The following is a 23,775-nucleotide window of genomic DNA, read 5'->3' on the forward strand; positions in this document are numbered from 1 at the left end:
CGGCGAGACAAAGATTTAAAGTACAGGGTTAACTCAGAAGTCCTTGAAAGTGTATAAGCTCTGTCGCTGAATGAGCTTAGTCGTGGGCTTTAATTGGGAGTTACCTCTACGTCGCGTAAAATACCGGCATAATCCATAGCGTTTATCCAAAGTGATCGCGGAGAGAGAGAAAGAGAGCGAGATTATTGCGTCGCTTTGCGAATCTTCTCTTTCTCTTTTCGTCGAATTGGCTATTCTTAGCGAACATATTTGATATGGCAATGTTCGCGCCATTGACGAAAACGAGATCGGCAGGTCGATCGTAAAAATAAACTAAACTCGGCGATGCACGTATTCTCAAGATGAAGAGAATTTTTCGGGAGATAGGATTCAGCGGCGCGAATTTTTCGGGGACAGCGATGTGCTAATGTGGAAATATTCAATGGAAATAACGTGGCGCGATAAACGGACGGCTGCTTCCTGCTTTTATGAACGCGTGTCTACTGGAGCTGTATTAAGCGGGCGCGATGAAATTTTCAACGTGAAGGTTGTTGAACTCCTCTTTGCTGTCACGTCTTGGATTTTAGGGGATTAAATATATGAACTTGCATATACTGCGGCACTTAGCTACAGCACATATTTTATAAAGTTTTAACATTTTTGTTCTGAAAAGAGCGACCCTTATTTTGTAATGTCTCAAATCAAAGTATTTTATATCTCACAAAAGAGATACGCGCTTTTTTCTCTGCAATAATATATATTGAATATGTATACCGATGTATACGAAATGAATATGATATATAATAATGATTATAACAATAATTTCAAACGAAAAATGCAAGGATAAATGCTTTCTCGTTATTAAATTCCATACGGATCTTCTGTTACTTTTGCATTTTATATCGCGTGTTTATCGTTTGTAAAATTGTAACAATGACGCAAACGATAGAGATGTATAAGATGTTAAATAGAAATATAACGTAAAATTTTATTTTATTTACAAAAAATAAATACACATATTTTGTGAGTGAAAAGAAGAGAATAGAGAGAGAAGGAAATATAATCATTTAATTACGATATACTTTAATCTAATAATATTTTAATATTTTTTTGTTTCAGGTGGCGTGGATTCATGTTGGTCGTCAAATGTTGCTAACTATTCACAAACATGTAGTAGTGAAAGTACCCAGGTTCTCTGTGTCACATGACAATCAGAAGACATGGTTGCTTCATATTAATAGCGTGCAACAAGACGATCGGGGTTATTATATGTGCCAAGTAAATACCAATCCAATGATAAGTCAAGTGGGCTTTCTTCAAGTCGTCGGTAAATATTACTAATAATTTCAACTAAAACGATTTTTGTTCTATAGATTTACTATATTTCCTTCAATTAATAATTAATATAAAATAGTAATATAAAAAATATCAATAATAAGAATAAAGATTTATTAATTATTTCATATATCAAATTTAATTGTTGCCATACATATAAAGAATACTTTAATACTCTATATTTACCTGAAATAAGCACATGTGGAATGTTTAATAAACGTATTAATTACAGAATAGGTTGTTCTGAACCTTGTATAAAGAAGCTCTTCCATACTTGTGTTCCAGTGCCACCAAATATATTGGATGCTCTTTCTACGGAGAGCTCTGTGGCAGTTCGGGAACATCAGAATATTACTCTCACGTGCAAGGCCGATGGATATCCACCGCCGAAATTAATGTGGAAACGAGAGGACGGTCAAGCGATAAGCCTCAACAAACATCACAAAGGTATGTCAAGTCTCCTTTTATTTTTCGTTATTCCGTTGTAATGCGAATCATTCTCAATTTACTTTTATACACGTATGGCATATCGGAAATCTATCTTTACGCGATAAAAGAAAGATAAGTTACGAGCGAACAATTTCGCATGTGATATTAATCTCGGTAGCTTTATCTATCGTGTATTATTTATCGATTTGAACCTTCTGGCATTTCCTCCTCATTTGACTGAAATAAATTGCGTTTAAATAACTCTTTATACAATTTTAATAATACATTTATAATAACACTATTACAATTTTTTTTATATAGATATCCATCAAAATTTAAATATTTGATTATTATCTTGTATGTACATTTTTACCACACTTTCGCGACAAATGTAACATCGTGTATCTAATATTTAAACATTTAACGTCGTAACATCTTGCACTGGATTACACATTTGTTTCGAACGTTCGGAGAATTTTCCTCGTTCGTTTATGTAGGAAGTTAGAAAACGATTTCAACGACTTTTCCCTTTGTCTCGAGATCTCTTGTCTATGCGAATCGAAACTTGGACTTTTACAAAAGGGGAAACGAGGGTATTTGTAATGCAGCCGAAGCTGCGCCAATGCGGAAAGTAATTTTTGGTACGAGGATGTTCTTCCGTACGTTTTTCTTCGAGTCGGTCCGAGTCCCACGAGTCGACGTCTCGCGCGAGAGAAACGGATCGGTGGACGTTTGCTGAATCGAAGAAATTCCAAGTAAATTTTCATTACGAATGTAGATATGTATGTGGACCGCCTGCACCAGCAGCGGTTTGGCATTAAAGTGGGTTGGGAAATGCGGAGTAAAACTGAAGAAAGTCGCGTAAACGTCCTTCTCGATTTAATATTTTCGTGTTTTTCCAACAATTCGATTTACGAAAAGTAATCCGAAAAGCAGTCCATACTGACAAAAACAATTATATGTATTAATTAACCGTATATAATTATCTATTTAAGTTTATATAAATGGGGGAAGCGTATTATGTAATACTCAAATGTCAAACTCTGACATATATATTAAGTGTGTGAATGCGCGAAATCTTTAACGCGGCAATATCTGAAAGCAATTATTTATTGGTGAATAGTGCGAATAGTGTGTTTACCGATTTCATTTTAAATTTAGGACACGTTTTGTATGGCGTGATATTTTTTATGTGTCTTGATCTTATGACTTTCAACAGGATTTTATTAGATTCTCAATAATTACTCGTTTGCGTGTTCTTACTCTCGAGTTCTTACTCGCGGCATTTTTCCGTTCTGCTTTCGTGATTAATGTCGCAAAAATGAGATATTTTTAGGAACTTATAAAAAAAGATACTATCAATTTCCTCAGGGTTTATATCACGTTGATTTATAAGTCTTTTTATGAAACTTTTTAATTATGCGAAAACAGCTGTCATATCTACTATTTTTATCATATTATACAATTCTATGAATCACGGGTTATCTTGAACATTACATTAGTCCTAGATACGGGTGGATTAGAGCGATCTTTATTTAATACAAATGTTTCATTATTTAAGATGTTAAATTAAGCAATCCATATTAATTAAAGTGTACATATACTCGCATTCTTATAGTGTTTCATGCATACACCTGCTCGGGAATATTACGAGAAATGCATTTCGCTCTTCGAAATGAATCCTTTTCGGAGGGAAACAATTAATTGTCGAGGTTAAAATTATGATACCGCGAAATTCAACCTCGAGAAACTGCAAAGGCAATAAATCGCGGCAATGATGGCTCGTAAAGCATGGGGCGCGTTTATCTAATATCTACATTGTGCCCCCACGCGTGTTATGTCGTTATCGTCTTTGCACGTTTAGCGTTAAACTTCAGGATAGAGAGAGATAGAGGGAGGAAGAGAAAGAGAGAGAGAGAGAACAAACTATACACGCGCCATCGGAGAATACCCAGAGGGTGCTTCGTTCATGGTAAAGCAATAAAGTGTGTGTAAGTTCCCACCCACCATCAGTGCTATTAGCAATGCAATTATCACGCGCTCTCTGGCAACCAGTAGGTTCCCTTTATAAAGTCCCTCTATACTTTCTTCACTCGTCTAAACATGATGGAATTTCTTTATTGAATAATTTTACGCAACTAATATCGTGCACTTTCCATTTAACATATGAGAATTTAAATTGATTAAATTAAATCCTGCGATCTTTTTACTCTTCTTTCCTTCTTATCTGGCGTTTTGACAAATCAACGATGCGAACATACGTCAGGATGGAATAATATTTTTTTTTTAAACTAGAACGCCTATGTACGGTATAAACATTGTTTTTTATATTCGACCACATGCTATCGATTTATCGATCGGAATACATATCACGTTCTCTCTTGTGAAAACGTGCCAGCGGGAAATCTTCGGTGGCCGCAACCTATGAGTTATTGCAGTCAAGTGCGATAAACTTCGGTATAGGTTCGCCCTGCAGCGTAGATTGGTAAATGTAATTATCCATTTTCGCGATTCCTTCCGTTTCGTGCCGCATAGCGAGTTCTTTCTGCGTAAAACTCGGGTTCGAGAAACGAGGACGAGATTCCACGAGTATCCATCCGTATATCTATCCACCAGAGCTACTATCGAAAATCCGCGCGTTTTCCGCAGGCTCGTAATTGTTAAAATACGCCACGAGTTATGTGCACGCGGGAAATCCCCCGATGGAAAACGCGGGCCACGAATTAACGCCGCGAGATACGATAAACTATGTAATGCAATTGTTGCGCCGCGCGCAATTCTGTCTATCAATCTGCCGCCGATCCCGCCGAGTTTGCGTTTTCGCATAAATATTTCGACGTAAACGAACAACGACGATCATCGTCACGCGGCATCATCGCGTACGGATTTATTGAAATAGTATACGCGTTTAATAGCAGATTATCCTAATTGGCTTAACGGAGCTTTAAAATTGCGCGTTTAAAATCGATACGCTATTGACAGTATACGTGTATTAAAAATTAATCGATCCTCTCGAATTAGGGGCGACCCTAATATATACAGGGAGCATTACGAGCGATTCGCCGCGATATCATAATTCCTGCATGTATATATTATATAAAACTATCCTATGTGTTCCATTTCATTCGAAGCTTAATCCTGGTATGTTTAACTGCAGCCATCGGTGACCGCGATACGGTTCGAAACGCGTGATAATCTTTTATTCTCGCACATTTCTTGTGTAATTCAACTATAAATGAAATTTATATCAACTGTTAATATTCTCTTGGGCTGTTAGTATTCGCCGTTTTTTTGCACACAAATTATATGTATATATATATATATATATTTTTTTTTTTAGTATATATCGCGTATAATATCATATCAATGTTTTACGGGGTAAAATAATTTTTTTTCGTGACGTTCGAAAATTCGAACTTTTATTCGTGCTTTCTTTAGACACGCCTAGAAATCCATTAAGGCGATATATTTCGCGGCAAGGCGAGCAAAGTCGCCAGTCGAGGAGGCGGCAAGAAGGCAGGGACAACCGCAGGAAAAACACACAAGAGAGGTACATCGATGCAAACAACGGATTAGCCGGGGGGGGGATTTGTACAGTGGGGAAGAGTCATCCTCGCGTAAAGCTCGGGGGCGAAGGGCTTTTTGCTCCCGACCTCGGCGCTCTTCTTAAATATTGTAGAGATTAATCAACTCTCTCGGCAAGCCCTTCGCGGGCCGCGCGCGAGCAGTTTCTGCCACGAGGAGAAAACGTCCGTCAGCGGGGCGGACAGTCGGGTTCGGGGTGAGAAGGGGGAGGAGATGGAGGAAGACGCGGAGGAGGATGGTACATCTGCAGGCGGGTGCGCGGGCGATGGCACGAAAATTATGCGCACACACGGCACGTCTATGAAATATGCACTGGTTGCTAAAGATACGCGACGGTCTCCTTCCGCGTGATTCCGACACGGAATTAAAAGGGTCTCCCTGCTGTTGCTGCTGCCGCTGCTACTAATGTTGCTGCTGCTGCTGCAGCAGCTACTGCCGCGGAAGAACGCGTCTATGAGAGGCTTAAGGGCTGTAACAGCGGAGCTTTACGCGGTTAATTTCTTAGAGGAATTTTCCCCTTCGGTGCTCGCGAGTATGTATTATTAGGAATGTTTGCGAAGCAAGCCTGTTTTGTCGATTACGTAATAACATCTAAAAGATTAGGTATTTATGAAAAGAAAATTGATGATTATACAGAATTTGTGTTGGAATCTTGATAAATTGAAATAAAAAATCTGCACTTTAAAGGCGATAGCGAGCTACGTGTAATCATCTGAAATTAATAATAATTTATAATTATTTATTGATACTACTACTTATACACGTATGCTTGTGAACAAAATTTCGGGATATTTACGATGCGACTGCGTGATCCGCAAATAATCTAATCCGCGATTAAGGCTCGTGTGAGGGTGAGTTTAATATTTTATTTATAATTTCTTATGCACCACCAGGGTTTGCGAATAATACACGTTAATAGCGCATATGCTTTCGTATATTCCTGTATCCGTATAATCCTTCCTAGTATTCATTTTTAACAACGCAACGCACTTTACGCTAATTAAACGCGCTTCGTCCCAGCTTTGTGCTTGAAATCCCGTCGCATCCCTGCGTGAATTTTCTTGTGAAAAACAACGATAGACTGCTATTTCCCTTAATACCAGGTAGCATAATAGGTTAAATACAGGCATAATTCAAGTGAGAAGGATTGCGAGCTAAGGGCGCACTCCAACGTTCTTTGCATCCGTGTATATTGCGCCGCAATGCACCATAGAATAGCCACGCGGCTCCTACGATTATAAATTGCTCGGAACAGCTTTCGAGCTATTCATTTTGTCCTGTCAGCAATTAGCTATAACTCGAATGATTTTGACGAAATAGCATGATATATCTTATGAAGCAAAATGCAAAACTAATAATATATATATTCTATTTATATATATTAAGTAACAAATATTTAAATATCATTAAATATAGTATTTTATTTTAATAAATAAAATCTATACTATTATTAAACATGTCAGAGATATTTTATTCGCCATTTGACTTTGTGAGATGACATTTATTTCACGCGTTAAACTAAATTAATTAATAATTTTATTAATAATTTTAAAAGGTATATATATTTTAAAAGATAAATATAATATCCTTGTAAAATTATACATTTACAGATAGGGAATATTTCATGCATAATAGCGAGATATATAAAACGCGTATATTTTTTCTGGAAAAAAAGAAAAAGATATATACATATGACAAAAATGTTTTCAAGTTTTCCATCGTATATCTCGTATTCTCGTCATCTGTTCTAGAAGTATGACAGACAAATGTCTCGCGTGTTGTGTGTGCGCAATAATAGAGTTTGATTACGGTATACATTATACGCGGACGATTAACGCATCGCAAACCGCATATAACGTATCGCGTAACATGGAATCTTCCGTCGACATTATTACAATGCGCCACGCATCCATCAACAAATAACAGGGGGAGGGGGCAACCTGCTTTCCTTCTCCTGCCTTCTGCATGGTGTCACGATCAGAAACGACAATCTAGCGATGTCGTGCTGCGCACCGAGATCGAGTTATCGGACTTCGTATCCACTTTCGGGAACGCATCGGTAACTTTTAACGAGCGCTCAAGTTCGGCAGCGCACACGTTTCGACGACAACGACAACGAGGCGCTACGGGAGGGATGCTTTACGTCGATGACATACATACATACGTGCGCGGGGTACACGAGGGTGTCTCTTACCCACCACTCGCGTTTGACACGTTTAGCGCGTAGCAACGCGCTTTACATTTCTCTCCATACTTAACACGAAAAATTCTACGCTGCGCAAGAGTAATTAAAAATAATTCTTTCGGAATAATATGACGAAATATTACATTTGTATAAAGAGATGAGAGATCTTGCAACTTCCGATCCATTAAAAGATGCAGATATGTTGCATTCATTAAATTATTTATCGTGATAAATAATAGAGAGCGTCCGTGACTACTTTTGACAGGACTTAATGAAGTTCTTAATTAAGAAAGCTTTTGATTCATAGATTATTGAGAACTTAGTATCTATTGCGTAAATATAGATTATTGAGAACTTAGTATCTATTGCGTAAATATATATCTTTTCTGCGTGCATATAGAGTATGCGAAGTTGCATTAGATATATGAAGGCGCTTGTTACGTATCCTCACATTGTCGAGTCACGCCAAAGTGCCAGTCGCAGTAAGAGACAAGGCAGACTATATCGGCACTTTGTCCAGCTCGAGGCAAAACCAAAGTTTCACTGCGCAGGTTATCGATGAAGAGACGTGGAGATTCCCTAATGGGATTGTTAAGGATACATTAAATCCGTAATTTCAACGCGAAGCCCTCACGTGATTGACAATTTCATGCCAAAATGCTGATTTCGCATGTTTCTCTTGATTTCTCTTAATTCTCCTCTGCGTTAGCTAGAAAAGCAATTACCAGAGCAGTAATTTTTTATGTAGATAAGATTTGCGAATCTTACGAGGCAAATGAATTTAACGTTAAACGTTAAATACGTGTTTATGTAAGAAGTACTGAGCAGCATTTTTAAATATTTCGAGATGAAAAGATCTCAGAAATACATTTATACAAAAAATTAACTGCAAATTCTATTCAATTTTCTAACAGCGATGTTACTCGGTTTTTATAAAACTATTAATGTATTTATAATTAATATTAAATTAATCTGTCACTATATAAACATCGAGATAACTTTAATCAAAAAACTTTAAAATCGAAATAAATATTAATAAAAGTTTTAAAAAGTACAACTTGTATTTTTATATCATAGATCTTTCGTATAAAATTTTTTTTCCCTGAAAGTCGCGATACATGAATAGAACGTTTTAATTAGCTTAGAAAAAGTCGCCCCTTGCGGCGAAGAGAAAACCAGAGGAACGCGAAGATAAAAAGTAGACTCGACCAAAGTGTTGCGTTCGCAGGATTGCTCCCCGTTTCTTTATTCACTTTTTCAGACCACGTGCATTAGTTCATTCAACTGATCGTTACTTCGAGACTTACACAAACAGAATCAACTCGCTTATAACTGGCGGATTAATCCATTTCGGATCGCAGCGTGCTGTGTAAACGGCCAAGAACTTTTAGCGTAATCGTTCTCCTTCGCTTCGCTAATTCCACTTTTTTCCCCTCGTTTCGAACTCTCGTTTCAGATCGCTCGAGAGATTCGCGTGCGTGGACCGCCATCTTTATCGGCGAGCGAAATTTTGCGACAGCCGAGGGAAATTCGAGGGGAAACGCGTTTGCTTCTCGAAATCATAGTTTTTGTCACGCGGAATGCAATTCGACGTGTTTCCTGTTTACAAGACATTCGGATGCGCGAAGAAGAGCCGGGAGTTTCCTTGTTTTGCACGCTTCGTCGGCGTAATTCAATTAATTTCGCGAAATAGCGGTCGACGCTTCCTACCAGACGGCTTCCACTCGGAAGCATAGCTTCCTGTGTTATTCACGGGAAAGTGCCGTTGGAACTGCCGAGCTGATAGGCAGAAGAGCTGTACGGCTTCGGCTGAGCTTCAAATTCCGACGATCGGAACCGTCTGACGTAATGTGCCAGATGGACGAATCTGCTCAAGGATGTTTACTTGCTTCAAGCTAGATGATGTTGAAATTCCAATAATCGTGCGTCTCATCGGGACGGTTGCGTTTTAGTATCGGAGTATGTCGGAAATTTCCCCGGTAATGTTTGACATCTTGAAAGCATGGTCAAATATTTTTCTGCGGTATTTAGAGCGATTAATGTGTATGAAATATTGTGTTTTTTTTATGTCGAGAACCCGAGATTGTTTCGCAGAAGTTTTAACTTTTTTTTTTCACACAGATACCAATAAATCTGTTATAATAAGAATCACTGAACTCCAGAAACGTAACTCGTTAATCTAATTGTAATGAAATAATTGCATATAAAGAGCGAATAATAATAAAAGAAGGAAGGATTATAAGATAAAAATAATATAATGAACTCGCGACATGAAACTATGATTATACGAAATGGATCCAATCAGGAAAATGTTCGAGTACGACTATACGATATGACTATTAATGGTAATATAGAATATTAAAAATTCACGAATCGAGCAAAATTACCTGTGGATAATATTCACATATAATATTAAAGAACATTTTGCCCTCGTGATATTCGAATTACTTGCTTTGTAAGAGCTGAACGAAAGCTACTTTGACAGCAAGTCTAATAATGTTACATATAATAAAAATAAATGATAAAATCTTTATTATCTGTAGCCTCTATCAAGGCAATATAATAAAAATCAAGGCAAAATAAAAATAAATAATAAAAATGTGTATTATCTAGCCTCTATCAAGGCAATATAATAAAAGTCAAGGCAAAATAAAAGTAAATCATAAAATCTTTATTATCTGGTCTCTATCAAAGCACTATCTCTCTGGCACCTATTCAATTAGACATTGCGACCGTGAAACATCATCGGCCGTTAGATGCTAACCGGAGAGACGTTTTGGTCTGAAGTCCAAAACCGCAGCAGCTTCCTGACCGTAGCACAGTGGTTGGTCCTTGCGTACGTTCCTCATAGGTTAATGTCGCCGCCATCTGGGACACGTTGACGTCCGAACGCTGACATTCTCCTCCCCGAGGACGGTGTTACGCGGTCCGGTTTTAATCTATTAAGTTTTACGGTCAAATTGTGTTTTCCTCTAGGATTTTCAACGTGTCTTCCTGGCTTGATTATCGAATGGAGTTCGCGTGAGGTCGGAAATAAGCGCTAGAATGAGATTATTAGCTGCGGAATGGTTTCAACAGCGCTTTTACGTGTATTATTCTGATTCATCGAGTTTCGCGAGTTGTTGAAAAATAAATGCGCGTTTAATGTTTGTCTCTATGTTTGCCTCTTCTCATTCAACTCTTGCTTTGAAAGCTATCCGATCAATTTCTCACGTGATTATTTCTGTAAATACGAAAGATAATCACTTATCATGTTTATTATTTCGTAAGTGTTGCTTTCTCTCTTCGATAAATAATAAACGCACGTAAAATAAATGTTTATCTACGATAGTTGCTACAATATCTATTTACCGTTTACAAATATTGACGCATTAACTAATCAAACTGATTATGCCTTTATTAAAGAGAATCGATTATTAATTAATTACTAAATTATTAGTTATTAATTAATAAAATAAATGTTTATATTTTTCACAAATTGGAAATCATATGGAAGATAAAAACATATAATCGATCAGGCATATTTAAAGGCACAACACGCGGGCAAGTTGTATGTAGTTCGGACAATTATATTATTAACGTAGCAGAGAATCACGGTAACTTGAGGGTACATTCGCAACGGCACCCACGGTAGCAGAGAGTCAACGCTATTACAAGCAATTGCGCGATCTAGTTATAAAACAGTTAGTGTAGCACGTGTAGCTCGTTGTACCAGGCTGTGTTTGAGTCGTGCGAGGAGAGTCAATTGCCGGCAAGCCGGAAAATTAATCGCTCGCTTGCCACTTGGACCGGTTTATAACCATGCTCGGGCTAATCGTACCATCCGACTATCCCTCGGTACAGCCTGACGCCGATGGCCGGCTGTTGCGCCCACCGATATACGTCGTCTTGCAGCCGGATCGATCCTTGTAATCGTCGAAATGTGTTACGTTGGTTTACTGCCATCGAATACCAAATAGGAACGCCCTCGTTCACCTATTCGCATCGCGCGGATCGAACAACCAGGGGAGAGACGGGGGGGATATCGACATGCAAAACTTTCCGTCGTTAAATTTCTCTTAAGAAACTCTGGTCGCGCGCGAGCAGCTGCGACTATCTACTTAGTTCTTTTTTTTTTTCCTTTTTTTACGGTTGAAAATCGGAGAATAGGATTTTATTGATTTTTCGATATCCGGATTGCTTGTCGTCTAAATATATCGCGTTACATTAACGCGACGACGGTGTAGCCGCAATTTTATCTGTCGAATAAATACCGAAATTTTATGATAAATGTATACATTTAACGGTGTGCGGTTTTCGCGTTGCGCTTTTGCGAAACGAAAATACGTATACGTATTTACAATTTCCGATTCGTGATTTTGTTTGTTCAAAGAGTTCGAAATAAATGGGTTTTATCGACACATTCACATTTTCCATATTGTCCATATATACCTTAAATAGCCTCATCAACGTCGCATTTGTTTTGTCTCCGTATATATCTTACTCGTGACATTTTCAAAGCGAAGAGTGATGATAAGGAAGATTTTAAATCATCCTAAAAGCATGCTGTCGTAGAGCATTGCGCTCTAGCACACGTCAATTTGCGGCGTCGAGTAAAACCGCATCGTATACCGTCCTTTACCGCGTTTGCGTTTCGTTGACGGATTGCAAATATCCGTGATAAGCAAACGTTTTCCACGGTTTCTGTTAGCGTGACGCATCGTTGTGATCAGGTCTGCGCGTATACTATTTCGCATCATTATGTGTAAAATTATCCTTCGTTAAGCACGCGAGGGGGAGTTGCTAAGGAGAGATCGTAAACGATTTACGATATTTTACGATGCTAATTGCGCTCAATTTTATCCCGCTTATATATAGTACGATATCGAATCACGACAAAGGGACTTTCAATTAGCGCCAATTACTTTCGCGTTTCGTTGTAATCGGCTAATTCGTCTGCAATTAGTTACTCGAAATCTGCGATTAGTTTTTCGTAGAAAAGTAATACCTGTTTGCTAACACTTTTGCGCGTTGATTTATATCGCGTTCGAAAAGATATGGCCACTTTTATTATACTCTTATAAGAATCATTACATAAATTACTGCGATTATATGAACGATATTACAGAGGAACAGAGTATATTTCGAAAAATATATTATTTCAATTAACGAAATTGTACAATTAAATTTAATAGGATTTAATAGAGATTACATCGAAATTTCAAATTGGCAGTTGAATTCGAAATCTTCGAAATCTCTGGACAAATATTATAACGAGCGATTGCAAAACAATTATTCACATATCCGCTTATTTTTAATGCACAATAAATTTATTATTCTTTGGCTGTATAACAATCTAGAAATTTACATATTTCATATTATCCACAATGTAGACGGGATGTGTATGTACTTTAAAGGCTAATATTTCCGCTCGTAAAGTCATAAGTCCAATCTGTACGCATTTATGCAAATGTGCATTTTTTATTTATAATCGTGGTGCAAAAAAATTTTTCTAACTTTTGTTACACACGTCACCTTCGTGTCTGGACTCTCTTGAGCCTCTCTTTCATCTCTCCCCTTTCTGCATCTTGCACCTCCCTCTTATTCCTCCCATGGTCCACCTTCTCACCTTTTCCTCGTGTCGTCCTGCTCGTACCGCAGGTCGTAAAAGGCCGGAATTTCTGTTCAAACATCTGCAAAGCCGCGCTCCGGGGCATCTGAGCCCCTCTAAAGCTTCATACAAATTCATGACGGAGCGCCAGGACTGCGCGCACCCCACACCTATCCTCCAAGTTTTCGGCAGGGTGGGATAGAGTAGGTACATATGCATGCACGTGCATACGTATATCCACCTGGTATAGTTCGTAATATTATTTAATACCCTTTGCGCGCGTCTCTCGCACTCTCTAGCGCCGGAGATCGTGACGCGGTAAAATTTCATGGATTAGTCCCGACGTTTTGTTAATAAACGCGTCGCGTCGCGCGTCTGCTTCTAGATATATCGGCCAAAAACTAGTCCACTGGAGTTAGTTGATAGTTAACACGCGAACTATGTGAAATGTAAAGACATTGAATAAAGATAAACGCGTTAAAATAGTTATAAAACTGAGTTGTGTAATTATTACAGAAAAAATTATGCGCAAAAAAACGAGTAAAAATCGAATAATTAAAATAGATGATCCATCGTGATATTTTAAGAATATATAATTTTTTTTTGAAATCTTTGTGATTCAGAATCTTCGAGTCTTATGCTGGACGAAAAAAAATGTAGCAAGACCTTTCTCAGAGGTGCAAGTTTTTTTATCTTGCCGATTTAGTCTTTCATTTATATGCTTGTCATTTTCATGTGACAACATTCAGATAACAATATCGATAACATAATAGATATTTTCAACTTCACTATTATAAACATATCGCAAATTGTTCATTAAATTTTTATACACAATGCAGCCGTGCGTATTGAAAACGTTCTTGTGCCGTTCACTTTTATTATTAACGTTTTTTTACGGCTTTGTCACATACACATCGGTGTATATTATTTCACAGAACCGGATGGATTTCTGCTTTCTGTCGCGCATCACGCACAACAAATATTTTTCATATACCTCCAATAATTAATATCGTGGCAAAAGTCCATGTATATTTGTACCCCTTTACCTTTTTGCCTCTGTAGGCGAGTTTTTATACCGCCGAGTGAAAGTTTCACTGCGAATCGTCCTTAAAAATAACTATCAGTGTTTGCTCAATCCGATGTATCGATTTGCATCCGGGCTTTGAGGTACCCGCTATCTAAATATTCCCGGGCTCTCGTCGAAGAACGGCGGAATACATTAATATCGGATGAGTTGATGGCGAAATGAACTTGTATCGAGAGGACCGATGCTGCCACGATCAAAAACTCATTGCAAATATTTTATCCGACATATTGCATCCGGGATAGCTAAAAGAGGCCTGCTTGAGGCGCATCGATCGATAGTCGATCAATGTTCTGTTTTGAATCTCCGCGTATGTAAAAGCGAAAAATCATCGTCGGAATTTGATATTCTATTTTGCATTTATTATTATTTATTTCTTACTTTTCAGGCCATACAATTGTGTGATCGATGAATAAATTTAAGCTATCTCGAACAATTTTTCTTTCCAGATAATTTTACGACACACGTAATATCGTTCTTTCCGGGTTTGCAGATTCTAACGCGATAATGATTTTCGAAAATAAATGTATCCAATAATTCTTTAATTATTCGAAGTCAACGCACTCATTGTTATACAGGTTTAAAATTAAAATTATTTTCACGCTCCGCAATATTTTCAATACTCTACAATTAAAATCCAAAATGAAAAAGAATTATTCTGCGAGAAATTCCTCTGCACGGCTGACTCGGAAATGGAACGTTACTCTGAAATTAAAATTATGAATTTTTTCCCAGATTAAAAAAAAGTTATACGAATATTATTTTTATCTATAACACAATTTATCTCTTCGATTAAACATCGTGCCAGATATAAACGGCAGCTACTATTATAGACATCGTACTAATTGAAGCGATTAAACGAAGACGAAGCAGCTGTTACGATAAAAGATCGAAGAAGTACATGTTTTTTTTTTTTTTTCACGACATGCGTCAATACTTTTTCTCTGCTCTTACGCGCACGGATATCCGGGTGATTTGGCGATCGTTTTGCGGCCGGTTTATCGCTCGGTGTTATCACGTCACTTGGTATCCACGGGATCAGCCGTTGCTTCTCTCCGGGTCCGGATTTCGCGCGTTCTCTCAATTATTCGCGTCGATCGATAGGCTTGCGCCTTGCCCTGCCAATCGGCGGCATTGCACCACCCTGTCCACTCCGTCCGTGAGTAGAGCACGTGGCACGGGAGAGCTGGCAGGGCATGTGTCTCGTGAAAGAAACATCGCCGCCGCCCGCTCTAATGGCCGGAGGTCGGTTAATCGCGACTAGGAGACAAGCAAAGCCGGAGTAAACCTGGCCAAAGATTTATGAACGTCACTGGGAAACGAGCGTATCGCAGCCGCCGATCGCAGGTAGTCCGTAGCTCCTTTTATAGCTCGCGTTTGTTTCGATTTCGTTAATTGTCATTATGGGAACGCGCTAAGCCCCTTAGGATTGACGTTGATTGCTCTTCCACGATAGCTCGAAACTCGCGATCAGTCACGAGTGAGAAACACGCTTTACCTGCTAATGGTTGGGTTACAATTATATATAACAATAGTATCTCGAGAAATTTAATTTAAAAATTTACGATATTATTTCAAGTGTTACGTGATAGAGATATATTAACACTTGTCGATTGGCTTATTTTTGTTGTTCTCTAGCAAATCATACTGGATTAAAGATTTATAAGCGGTAAGAAAGTATTCTTGGAGAAAGAAGCGAATATCATGTCTAAATAACGAGAAGAAACTCTTTCTTTCTGTCGGATTCCCGGCGAGAAACTTCTTTCTTAGTCTATCGAATTTCGTTCTCCCATCCATCGCATTATCGGCCAGTAATTTATTACCGAAAGTAATGTATTTTTCGAGATACACGATCTCTGTATAGAGACTTGCGTATGTTTCGCTATGTAACGTGGTTAGAGATTTAGAGAGTGAGATTAAAAACTTTTATACGAAATACATCATTAGTTTACTTCAAAGTTTGTCCATTAGCAGATACGTTGATGGAATATAAATATTACACAAATATTAATCTCGAAAATTTTCCGATTGTATGCGTCAATTTGACAAATTCTCTCGTTACGCAAAAGTAAAATATGATCATTATTATAATATTCATTAACAAAATTCTCGTCTGCAAAAGTTCTCATTAGTTTTGCCGATGTGAAATCTTTTAAATAATTTTTTATATTTAAATCATCATTTTTAAAGCATTAAAAATTTGCATTATTTTTTTGTAATTATTATACATATATAATGAAGCGCAATTATATTAACAAATTATTTTTAGCAACATTTTTTATAACGATATAGTTTGATACCGTCAATTTCTTGTCACGATGGGATAATTGTTTTGCTTTTTTTCTCTTCCTTCTTCTATCAACTTTCGTACCAGTTGTTTCTCCGTAATAAAAGAAAGTTTCGGAGTTGATGCAACGTAGACACGAAGCCAATACATCTACCTTCGCCGAATGACATCCTGAAAATCCTGATCACGCGAATCGCGTCTAATACTTTTGCGTCGTCGTGAGTTATTCGCAATAGTCGCATAGTCGATTTCGTACGAACTTGGTTTAACGAGAAAGATTTTAATGGTAAAAAAAAAAAAAATCCTAACCGACATCGAATAAGTTTGACGGAAATGGAAGGTTATTAACTTCCGCACTGCGTCTCTCTCTCTCGTCTCGTGACTTTCTTATAATTTTACTATAATCTTACTTTAAAAATACAAGCTTTGCTGCACAAACTTTCACAATATAGAGTAACCTAGATATCTAAGGGCATAAATCAGGCGGCAATAAAAACGTATATTCGGGGTTCTTATAACTTTACTACTTTGGTATGGCGTAAAGTTCCCTATTGAATCGATACATCTGACACATCACACGATTTATCATAATCATGATCTTTATAGCAGTCGTTTCACAAGTTGAATTTTTGATATCTGTGTTATAATTTCTATTTGTCGTAAAAATAAAAATATTTCCGCGTGCATAATAGACGTGTGTGCATTCTGCATGTTATAGATTTTAGTTTTTACACTTGAAACCTATTTTCACGCGTGTTTCCACGCAAAGTTTTAGATTTAGTTACTTAAAGTTAAATTCCACATTATTACTATTTGCATAATCGTTTGCCTTTCGCGAGTAACAAGGATGAAACATTTCCAAGGTATCTTTATGTAAAGGTTTATAGTTCCCCTAAATTATATCCGCGCTCCTCGGCTAAGCTGAATCAATTCCCGCTTCTGGTTTCAGTGACCATGTATGATGGCGAGCAATTAAACTTGACGAGGATCACGCGCAGCGAAATGGGCGCTTATCTCTGTATCGCGACCAATGGTGTACCGCCCACGGTCAGCAAGAGGATCACCGTGGATGTCGAATGTGAGTTTGTTACAAACATATTGTACCTACATTATTATCGCGTTTGCACGTATATAACGAATATGAGATGTGTACACGTTCATCGCGAATGGCACGCAATGCCAGCAATATGACAGATACAACGTGACGCGATAATTACAATGTTACGACGTTAAACTAGCTGAATGCTCAGCAATAAACGCTTAACGATGCGGAGATATTCAATTCATGGATTTAGCCAAAACGCGCGTACAACGAAATATTATCTGTCAATGTCAAGTTTGATAAACAAATTGTAATTTACAACAAATTGTAATTTACAACAAAAACATTGTAATTTAAGCGTCTAGATTATACAAGATATAATAGATATATACAATAATCTGTATATAGAGAGAGAAAGAGAGAAGGCGAGGGTAGGGGGTTGCATGATGTAAATGGAATGTAAAACAGTAACATGTTACACAGCTGTTGCGACTCAATTACCGTAATTAATTATGTTAATTGGCTGCGGCAGACATTATTATAATTGTGTGTGAACGCCAAATGTTCGTAAAATATCTTAACTTCCCAACTCGCTCTCGTAAAGTGTCGTAAATAGCGGCATACGCACACGTGGCGCGAACTTTCCCCGAGGAGAAGCGGCGCGAAAATTAGGCGTCTTCGTCTGGAATGTGTCCAGACGATTTATCGAATAAATTTTAAACACACTTCATCATACGCGACCTCCGATTCAACCCAGGTAGGATCCTTCCCCTCTCTCTCCCCCGTTCGTGTATTGTTTAAATTTCATTTCACGAATTGAACACGCGCTTGCACACAGTCGCACGTAAACACACCTGCGCGTGCACACGCTGCTGCATGCACAGTGGCGCACGTGCTGTGCTCTGAATACGTGTATCAGACAACAAGACAAGAAGGGGTTGGGGTGAGTCGGAGGGAGGACGCCGTCGGGGAAAGCCCGAGGGAAATACCGAAAGCCGCGCGCAAGCCGTCCCGTCGGTCCTGGTCATTTTTCCCTTTTATGCGTTTCATTCGTTCGTGTCACTTCGTATGCTTGCAACCGGCTGCTGTTGCATGTCGGTGTGATATGGCCGTGCGTGCGGGACCTCGGCCCCGTTGTTGAGGAAAGAAGAAAACTGTATCTACTGTATCTACGACGCGCGCGCACATAAGGGCCGGGCGGTATCTTCTGAATATTTAGGGAGGCGGGGGACATATTTTATTTAGACGAGCGGGGCGAAACATCGGTTTTCCGCGCCGTGTTCCAGGTCATAGCGGAGGACGCTCGTCTTCGTGCACCCTGAACGTACCTCATGTGTGCGGTCGATGGTATATGCATGTATGTATGTACGCGCCGTTGGGATTTGCGGTACATATCGGCTTGTAACAATTTAAACGCATATAATTAGATTCGACCGAGAACCGCGGGGGAATTTCTTTGAGGCTGATCGACGATGTATTTCTTTCGCTTTGCCACCTGCGTATCCCACAGAATCGATAATCTACCACGATTTTTTGTCCCCCCCTTTTCTTCTCTTAGTCAGCATTATACACATGTATTATATTTGTAATAATTTTTGATCATATTAATGATTTAACTGTCGCATAATGTACATTGGTTGACGTATAATTCTTGCGTTACTCTATATTAATTATACAGACGATGACTGATTTTACTTACACTTACACTACTGATTTTTGAAAGCACTTTCATAATTTATATGCGCATGCTTTATTTCTAATTAATCATTATTCCGTGTTTTTGCGATTAATATGGGCCATAAATAAATTTTAAAATATTTTAGTATATATAAATATGATAATAATAGTTTATAAAAAGTAAAACATATGACCCAAATCAAGATATCTATAGTATCTATAGTATTTATATTTAAAAATCTAATTATTCATTCAAACGTAATTTCTCTCTCTCAATGAGTTAATTAAATTATATGAGGGAAATGTATCATTTATAATTAAAACGTTCATTCTTTCTTATATGTAGAAGTTTTTTTACATTTTGCTATTTCTATATTTAATTTGTTCCTTGTATTCTTCCATTCTAATTTTAATGACTGCTCGAAATATCAACAACACATAAATAGTACTAAAACCACTGGTGGATCCTGGGGGGGAGGGGGGGGGGTTAAAACCAAATTAAAAGAAACAGTTTTGCTGAATTTGTTTAAAAAACATAAATAAAGAAAAACAAACATTAAAGAGCTATCGACGTCAGGATCCGCTAGTGTATATACTATATAAGTATAAGATACACTGTAAATTATACTCATTACGCATTCAAGGAGTTAAGTTTAGATTAAGTCAGACATACGACGAAATGATGAGATAATTTCGTTGCATGAAAATAATTAGGCGAAATTCTTTGTATCTATATAATATATATTATATATATATTATATAGATATAAAAAATTTCACCTAATTATTTTCGTGCAATGAAATTATCTCATCATTTCGTTCTATGTCTGACTTAATCTAAACTTAACTCCTTGAATGCGTAATGAGTATAATTTCCAGTGTATCTTATACATACATATTGTATATATTATATATATATAAAGAATTTCGCCTAATTATTTTCGTGTAACAAAATTATCTCATCATTTCGTTCTATGTCTGACTTAATCTAAACTTAACTCCTTGAATGCGTAATGAGTATAATTTACAGTGTATCTTATACTTATATATATACACTAGCGGACCCTGACGTCGATAGCTCTTTAAAGTTTGTTTTTCTTTATTTATATTTTTTAAACAAATTCAGCAAAACTGTTTCTTTTAATTTGCAAGGGGTGAGGGGATTAACCCCCCCATGATCCGCCAGTGTATATATATATATATTATATAGATATAAAGAAGTTCTCGCCTAATTATTTTTATGCAACGAAATTATCTCATTATTTCGTCTTATGTCTGACTTAATCTAAACTTAACTCCTTGAATGCGTAATGAGTATAATTTACAATGTATCTTATACATACATATTGTATATATTATATAGATATAAAGAATTTCGCCTAATTATTTTCGTGCAACGAAATTATCTCATCATTTCGTTCTATGTCTGACTTAATCTAAACTTAACTCCTTGAATGCGTAATGAGTATAATTTCCAGTGTATCTTATACATACATATTGTATATATTATATATATATAAAGAATTTCGCCTAATTATTTTCGTGTAACAAAATTATCTCATCATTTCGTTCTATGTCTGACTTAATCTAAACTTAACTCCTTGAATACGTAATGAGTATAATTTCCAGTGTATCTTATACATACATATTGTATATTATATAGATACAAAGAATTTCGCCTAATTATTTTCGTACAACGAAATTATCTCATCATTTCGTCCTATGTCTGACTTAATCTAAACTTAACACCTTGAATGCGCAATGAGTATAATTTCCAGTGTATCTTATACTTATATATATATATATATAATATATATATATAAAATATATATATAAAATATATATATATAATATATAAAAGTATAAGATATACAGTAAATTATACTCATTACGCATTCAAGGAGTTAAGTTTAGATTAAGTCAAACATAGGACGAAATGATGAGATAATTTCGTTGCACGAAAATAATTAGGCGAAATTCTTTATATCTATATAATATATATACAATATGTATGTATAAGATACACTGGAAATTATACTCATTACGCATTCAAGGAGTTAAGTTTAGATTAAGTCAGACATAGGACGAAATGAGATAATTTCGTTGCACGAAAATAATTAGGCGAAATTCTTTATATCTATATAATATATATACAATATGTATGTATAAGATACACTGGAAATTATACTCATTACGCATTCAAGGAGTTAAGTTTAGATTAAGTCAGACATACGACGAAATGATGAGATAATTTCGTTGCATGAAAATAATTAGGCGAAATTCTTTATATCTATATAATATATATACAATATGTATGTATAAGATACACTGGAAATTATACTCATTACGCATTCAAGGAGTTAAGTTTAGATTAAGTCAGACATAGGACGAAATGATGAGATAATTTCGTTGCACGAAAATAATTAGGCGAAATTCTTTATATCTATATAATATATACAATATGTATGTATAAGATACATTGTAAATTATATTCATTACGCATTCAAGGAGTTAAGTATAGATTAAGTCAGACATAGGACGAAATGATGAGATAATTTCGTTGCATGAAAATAATTAGGCGAGAAATTCTTTATATCTATATAATATATATATATATATACACTGGCGGATCCTGGGAGGGGGGGGGGGGGTAAACCTCCTCCCCTTGCAAATTAAAAGAAACAGTTTTGCTGAATTTGTTTAAAAAATATAAATAAAGAAAAACAAACATTAAAGAGCTATCGACGTCGTTGATCCTGAAATAAAAGCTAATCATGAAATCAAAAATATTAAATAAAATAATTTTGCAACCCCCCCCCCCCATTATCGACGTCAGGATCCGCTAGTGACCAAAACAAATGTTTTTTAATTAAATATATAAATATTTATAACCCGTAATTCGAGAATAAAGATCAAATTTCTTTATGATTTCGCTGAAAAATTAATAACCAATAAACAAAACTTTTGGTAAATGTATAAATGTACATTATTTTACACAATTTAATATCATTATTTTATACAATTTAATTTTAATGAAATATTGAAGTTAAATTGTATAAAATAATTACAGTTTAATATATAATGTAATAATTACAATTTAATTTTGATATAAATTATTTTTGTGCGATTAAAATATTATTGTTATTTATTTTTATTCTGAAATTAATAGATATTTTAGAAATTTTCTCTTCTCTCTCTTCGACAGATTTCTTCGATAGATAATAAATTCTCGATAAAGGAATTGGAATTAATATTTTCGCGTTTAGCGATACAAGTCTCAAGCAAATATTTGAACATTCTTTCGCCCGTTACATTGTAATGAAGGTTTTATATTTGTCTTTTGCATCTTTCAAGTGATTTAAAAAGAATGAGAAACAATAGATCTCGATACTTCTTTCGATAAAAAGGAAAATGAAAAGAATACTCGATCAGTGTAAGACGTCAAGACTTCCTTCCGGAATCGAAGGTTTAACAATCGCTTGGCGTAACACGCTGTAAACTCTTTTCAAAGAGACATTACATAAATTCCAGCAAATCGAGCATAGTGTGGTTTTCTTTGCCCACTTTACAATGGAACAAATAGATACAATGAGAGCGGAAGTAACAAAGTAAATTTCTACACATTGTCTATTGCATATTGGTATTCTCTCTCGTATGCTTTAACGTATATACACAATACAAATCATTATTACATAGCAATTCATTAGTTCAGTTATACAATCTATGCAGAAATGAGGTTTGCGTGGAACAATAAAATTCCGATCTCTGATTTCGCCAGTTGCTTTATTTGTTAATCGCTGATAATTCAGATCGTGTTTTAGTTCAGGGAGAAAAATCTGGCAAATTAAAATCGACAGTTTCGGAGAGCAATCTGCATACTCGATTTAATGACGGAATCATCACGTTGACGTAACGATCTTTCTGCATTTTCATTTATAATCAGACCAGCTATATATATCGCGTTTTCATCGTTGCAATGCGGGCAAAATGGTGCAGTTGCATAAAGCGAGGGACGAGAAGAGAAAACGCGCGCAAGTGTGGGGACATAATTCGGTTGGTATGCGCTTCCATGCACCGTCTCGGCAAGTGGTTAGCCAGGTTCATCAGGCATGTTGATGAGACATGCACAATTTAGCGGGTTGACTTTTTACGTTACCGCCTACGTTTTCGCGCTTTGCCCGCGCGTTTCGCTCGAATACACGCGACAATTCGCAACGCTCGTCTGTGTGCGTTGACAACCAACAAGAAAACGCGAACTACATCCTCCGCGTCACTGCAAAGAGTACAATACCCCTTTTTTAAATTGGTCGCATAATGATGCACGAGAGTATATGACGCGGCTGAATTATGACGAGATTTTTGCGATGAGAGCATAATCGACGGCGCGCTATTTACGTCGGGTATTAAAGACGGGCATTCAAGGTACGTAAGATGATAATAATGAGGAATTTGCGCAGGATGTAAGCCGTACAATTTTGTTCTTGTTTAAAAGACTAGAAAAATATTCAAGTTTAATAATGCGATTCTTGAAAATATATTCCGATAAAAATATTAATAAAAAAAAATGACGAACAATAAAGTTT

The 23,775-nt window shown here is 36.6% G+C and overlaps 1 protein-coding gene and 1 long non-coding RNA gene across 12 annotated transcripts in view; one reads left to right on the forward strand and one right to left on the reverse strand.

Moving 5' to 3' along the window:
• LOC145943039 (lachesin) overlaps positions 1 to 23,775 on the forward strand; it is a 340,250-nt gene that overhangs the window by 233,407 nt on the left and 83,068 nt on the right. For all 11 annotated transcript variants that reach the window (XR_014426461.1, XR_014426462.1, XR_014426464.1 and 8 more), the window contains 3 exons: positions 1,099 to 1,306; positions 1,600 to 1,761; positions 17,424 to 17,552. Coding sequence is in view for 8 of the 11 variants with exons in the window: in XM_083050246.1 (XP_082906372.1) it covers positions 1,099 to 1,306; positions 1,600 to 1,761; positions 17,424 to 17,552 (499 nt within the window). In the remaining 3 variants the exon portion in view is untranslated. The remainder of the gene's footprint in view (positions 1 to 1,098; positions 1,307 to 1,599; positions 1,762 to 17,423; positions 17,553 to 23,775) is intronic.
• LOC145943042 (uncharacterized) overlaps positions 1 to 23,775 on the reverse strand; it is a 98,541-nt gene that overhangs the window by 2,758 nt on the left and 72,008 nt on the right. The gene's annotated exons all lie outside the window — the stretch shown is intronic.

This window comes from Prenolepis imparis, unplaced genomic scaffold, assembly GCF_030444845.1.
Source record: "Prenolepis imparis isolate NDT839.2.m4 unplaced genomic scaffold, iyPreImpa1.0 SCAF_11, whole genome shotgun sequence".
Taxonomy (NCBI): Eukaryota; Metazoa; Arthropoda; class Insecta; order Hymenoptera; family Formicidae; genus Prenolepis; species Prenolepis imparis.